The following is a 5476-nucleotide window of genomic DNA, read 5'->3' on the forward strand; positions in this document are numbered from 1 at the left end:
TCTCTAAGATCCTTAATGTAAATCTATGGCCTTCATTCATCCAAGACCTAATGCCGTCAGAAAGAGTGATGGCTCTTGTAAGTGGTCAAAAAAACATTTTTTTTGTAAATCTAACTTCACCATTGTCTTTAAAACACCTTTTTATGCCAATGTTGACTACTCATTTGTTCCAATCCACATTCATATGCAATTTTTATGAACTTTTTACCTCCAAGTGTTTTGGAAAATTCCTTCAAAAATGATATCTTCATGGCTCCACTTGTAATTTGGTGGAGAGGTGCTGATCTTGTTTTCTTCACTCCATGAGGCAAATCCAATGCCGCCATTGCATTTGGAAGGCTTCTATTAATTAGGAAACCCACCTTGTTGCTTGAATTTGTTGAATTAGGAGAAAAACTTCAAATTGCCCTTGCTAATTTTCACTAGAATCCTTTTTAGAAGCTTATGATTTTAATTCACTCTAAATCATATGAGATGATTGTAAGTGAATTCATAAGCTCTCAATCTATTCTTATAGCAATGACTATAATTTCTAAATTACTAAAACTAATTAACTTGTTATTCTAATTTTCTAAAGTTTATGATTTTGGTCCTAATTAATCTAATTTAAAGAATTAAGTTAAGATTTGTACCATCAAAGGTTATAACCCTAAAATTCTATAAAACTAGATTTTATTTATATAAATCATGATCTAACTTGTTCAATTACTACAAAATATGAGAAAAAATATAAAATTTAATCTTGGAACATAATCTAGAGCTCACAATTGTTCTTGCATTTGTGCCACTGCACTCTTCATTTCAAGAAGCTCTGCTATAATAATACTTAGAAAATAAATGTCTAATATTACTGAAGATAAGTAAAAGAGGAAACTTGAGAACAAAGAAGATACTAAAAATAATATTAGTTTAGAAAAGGGTAATCCACAACTTCTAATACGCTTATGTCTTATCAAGAAAAAGAGATATCCACTCTTAATTAAGAGAAGAAAAAGCTCTAATATTATAAATATACTCTTGTCAATCTGTCAAGGACATGAACTAGAAGAAGATGCATAAACTTGAAAAATCTATGTCAAAATGAAAGTGACAAAATAGAAATAAAGTAGTATGTATATTAAAAAGAAACTGGAATGGCTATTGCTAAATGATAAGGAAATTAGAGACTCTTAAATCTAGACTAGAAGTAAGAAAGGAATTGACAAGAGTGAAGACGGCTTCACTCTTGCCTCTATATATACTATCTAACTAAGAGCTATGTGGTGATGTTCTATATGAACTCTAATATAAATTGACTTTCTAGGACACATGCCTTAACTTACAAGGTAAGTTTTCTACGAATAGGCCACATAGTTAGCTTGTTCTTTAAGCTATCAACATGTGTGGCACATGGCCAACTTATTGAGCACGTTTTTAACCTAAAAAGTCAATTAAAGACACCTATAAAGTCAAAGTAGTATCTATGAAGCTTCTATAAAGCTTCTATAGAAGATATTATGGAATTGACTTACTTTTACATACTATTATCTAAATCATATAAGTAATTATTGGTTTACATGTATATGTTTGTGACATTGTGTCACTCAAAAAAGATTGAAGAATCTCTCAAAGATGATATAATATTAAACTAAAATGGCTATTGCTAAAGAAAAAAAGACGAAAAAGTCTTAAAACAAGACTAAAGACTAAAAAAGCATTGATAAGAATGAAGAAGACTTTATTCTTGCCTCCATATATACTATCTAATTAAGGATTATATGGTGATGTTCTATACAACCTCCAACTTATGTCCAAATTATAAGACACATGTCTTAACTTGCAAAGTAAGTTTTTTATATGTGTGCCACATAATCAGCTTGTTCTACAATCTTTCAACATGTGCGACATGTGGCTAATTTATTGACAAAATTTCTAACGTATTAATTAACTACAAATACATGTAAAGTTAAAACCATGTCTATGAAGCTTCTAGGAAGCTTATCTATAAAATATTATCCAATTAATTTACTTATATTTAGTTCTATCTAATCATACATATAATTATTGTATTAAATATATATGTCCGTGATATCCATAGAATCAACTCAAGAACTATTGTTTATTGAGTTACAAGAAAAATCATTGAAATTTTCATAGCCTTCAAAATAACATAGTAGAAATAAAAAAATTATGAAAAACTTATTCTTTGTTGAATGGATGGTAAGATATAATATGTCTACTATCACAACCTCAAAAGAGACTTTTGATATTTGATAATACTATTAGAGGTAGAAATCAATCTTAATGGTGTTCTTAATATTTTATTTGAAGGATGTTATGAATGTGTCAATAATAATCAAATAACTTAGTGGTCTTATTATCTTAATATAAAACTTTATGAATAGTTAAAACAACATATTAACAAACTTCAAAGGAAATAATGATTCAAATATATAACAATTAAAATTTACCGCATCTTAAATTTTTTCAATATGTGATCAAATCCATGCATAGAACTTATTTCCAAAAAGAGAAATAATATCACAAATATCAATATTTATATTATTAATTATAAGAATAAAAAGAGGATAATAGAAGCACATAAAAATAAGTTAATTTGATATTATCTTAGTGAGTAGCTTCTTAAAAGTTTTATAGATATAGATTTGATTTTATAAGTATTTGTGGATAATTGATAAGTTGAAAACTTAAATAATAAGTTGGACATATGTTAGATGATTTATAGAATAAAATTATAGAATTCCTTAGATAATATATATAGAGACAAGAGTGAGGCCTTTCTCACTCTTATTGAATCCTTTCTTGTTTCCAATCTAGTTTCAAGAATCTGTAGTCTTTTTGTCTTTAATAATAATTATTTGAATTTTTTCTTGAATATATATATATATATATATATATATGTGTATATATATAGTTTTTTTAATTTTCTTTAAAACCTATCTTATTTTATTTATTTACATTATATGCCCTTGATATCAATCCATTCAAAGTTGATAGTATTTAAAATAGTTATTGTTAATGTTATCATAATTCTTATTATTACCATCTATTTGACATATTTATTTAGTATTTTTTATTCCAATATTTTTTTTTGATATTTCTAATATTTTTTCTTCTTTCTTTCTTTTTCAAAATACATGAAAATTCATTTTTTATTTTAACTAAAAATAATTAAAATTTTAATAAGAATAAGTTATAATAACAATGGCAAAAATGGTGGCAACATGTGGTAGATTATAAATTGTGGTGGAAATAGCAAAAAAAATGTGATAGCATCAGCAAAACTAATTCGCAATTTATTGGTGATCATTCCTTTTAGTTTCCCACAATTTGTTAAAATATTGGTTGTTAATATTGCTCTTGGAGTGGCGACTTAGCAAACATACAAGACAGCTTTCACATCCACATGGCCAATCCATTACTCACTAAATTAGCACACCAAAACATAGTTTTGATAATTCATGGACGAATTCGTTCAAAATTATAAGAAAAACACAAACACAGAGACACACACATGGCATAATTTCCGACGTGGCATGTGCTGACACGGGACGAACTATCACGTTGCGGGGGTGTGACGAGTTGGGAGAAGGGCAGAATCGCTCGCGATGAAGAAGGAGGTGCCCGCGCCCACCTCGGCACTGATGGCGCGACATCGAGCCCATGTGCACAGCCTGGACCTGAAACAAATCTGTTCCAGGCACTCACCTCCGCCCACCTGAAAGAATTTATAATAATTCGATGGAGCTTTCAGAATCAGGTCAGAAGCTGCGGATCAGAGTGTCAACTCACGCGGCGCTTCAGGTGGATTGTGCATCTGGCTTGCCTTGTGCAGCTCAGCTTAGCTCAACGAAATCCCACTTAGTGTCTTGTCATAGCTTGTTCACCTCAACTAGTGCTTGCGATTTGTGTCTAACTGAGTTCTGTGAGCATTCGAGCTCGTTCACTGTGATAGTTTTCAGTGTTGCTGAACGCTGAGTATTGTTGCACCCTTTTGTTTCTTCGAGACGATTTAGAGTTACAATGGCCGTGTCTGCTCGCCGAAATGGTATCTGGGCTGCTGCTGCAGCAATTTGTATGGTGGCTCTCTTTGTTCAAGCCGGCGCTCAGGGTGTGATAATGAATGCCCCGGAATCGTCTGTGGGTGGCGTGTATGCTCCTCAATGGGCTCCCGTGGCTTCCCCCGAGTATGCACCCGAAATGTCTCCTCCAGGGTCTCCCGAGTACGCTCCTGCTATGGCTCCCATGACTCCTTCTGAAGGTCCTTCCAATGCCGCTCCCGAAGTGCCACCTGCTGGTGCGTATTCCTGATTCCTGCTTCGGATCTGTGCATTTTTTATTTTTTTATTTCTATTGTTTTGTATTTGGCGTGGTTAAATTTGGTGAAGGTGATTTGGATACACCAGTATTGTGAGTGGTTTTGTAGCTTACATAGCAGACGTGTGCTCTTGTTCTGATGCAGCTCCCGCTCCCGAGACGAGCCCCATGGGATCCCCATCCATGTCTCCTGGCCCTTCCGTGGATTCGCCTGCTCCTGGTCCTAACCCAATGGAGTCTGGTGCAAGCAACACTGTCCCAAGCTTTGCAGCCCTCTTCGTCGGACTCGCCGCATACCTCTTGTACTGATCTGCGACTCAACTGATCTCCTGACGAGATTGTAGCATATAAATTATTGTAGGGTTTGCACCGCCTTTCGGAAGAGTTTCAATGTTGAGTGACATCGATATGTGCTAGGGTGTATACAGGAACCATTCTTTATCATTCTTTTGTGTGTCTTATCGACACACAACCGCGGTGGTCAAATTGATCATCTAATAACAATCATCACATTGATCTTGAATTTTAAATCTTGCAGAAGGGATACGTTTTAGAATCTCACTCTCCAAATCATGCAATGTTCGTTTAGTCTATAGTGGCGTCAACCTGTACATGGTTCTTAAAAAAGCAGTACAAGCCCTAAAAATTTGGGTCGAATGGATCATTGAGTGCACAGTGAGCGAGACGAGAAAAGGGGGTAACGATCTTGCGCGGTGGTCCACGCCCAATCATCTCTCCTTTTCCATGCTACGGCAAGGAACTATGCAGTAACTATGTTTTTCCTTGCCGTAACGCGGACGTTTCCTCGCCCACTACTTTTCTAAGATCCCATTGTTCCGCCTGAATATGAATATTCATTTTCCAATTTAATTTTCTGGGAATAAATTAACACGAAAGACCTTGTTCTGCGTGCAAATGCATTTGAAGGTGCACTGTAGCCCAATTCCCGACCCCTCAATCCACTCTCGAACTCCGTTCCTAACAGAAATCGTTTCTTGCGATCTCACAAAACCGACGTATCGAAACATTTCTCAGATGGGCCCGAAATTTTTAAAAAATATGTAAACCAGGCTCTTCGAAAAACCGCAATATGTGCCGAATCTGATAGCATGTTTGTGAAGGTTTTTCGTAAAGCTCTAGCTGAATAGAACATAGTTGA

The 5476-nt window shown here is 34.2% G+C and overlaps 1 protein-coding gene across 1 annotated transcript; it reads left to right on the forward strand.

Moving 5' to 3' along the window:
• The first annotated feature begins 3765 nt into the window (after nucleotides 1-3765).
• Nucleotides 3766-4847, forward strand: LOC112281090 (uncharacterized). Its single transcript, XM_024517267.3, has 2 exons — nucleotides 3766-4297; nucleotides 4463-4847. The coding sequence occupies exons 1-2, from the start codon at nucleotides 4024-4026 to the stop codon at nucleotides 4624-4626; spliced, it is 438 nt and encodes a 145-aa protein (XP_024373035.1). The 5' UTR covers nucleotides 3766-4023; the 3' UTR covers nucleotides 4627-4847.
• Nucleotides 4848-5476: the final 629 nt, after the last annotated feature.

This window comes from Physcomitrium patens, chromosome 4 (genome assembly GCF_059467195.1).
Source record: "Physcomitrium patens ecotype Gransden chromosome 4, ASM5946719v1, whole genome shotgun sequence".
Classification (NCBI taxonomy): Eukaryota; Viridiplantae; Streptophyta; class Bryopsida; order Funariales; family Funariaceae; genus Physcomitrium; species Physcomitrium patens.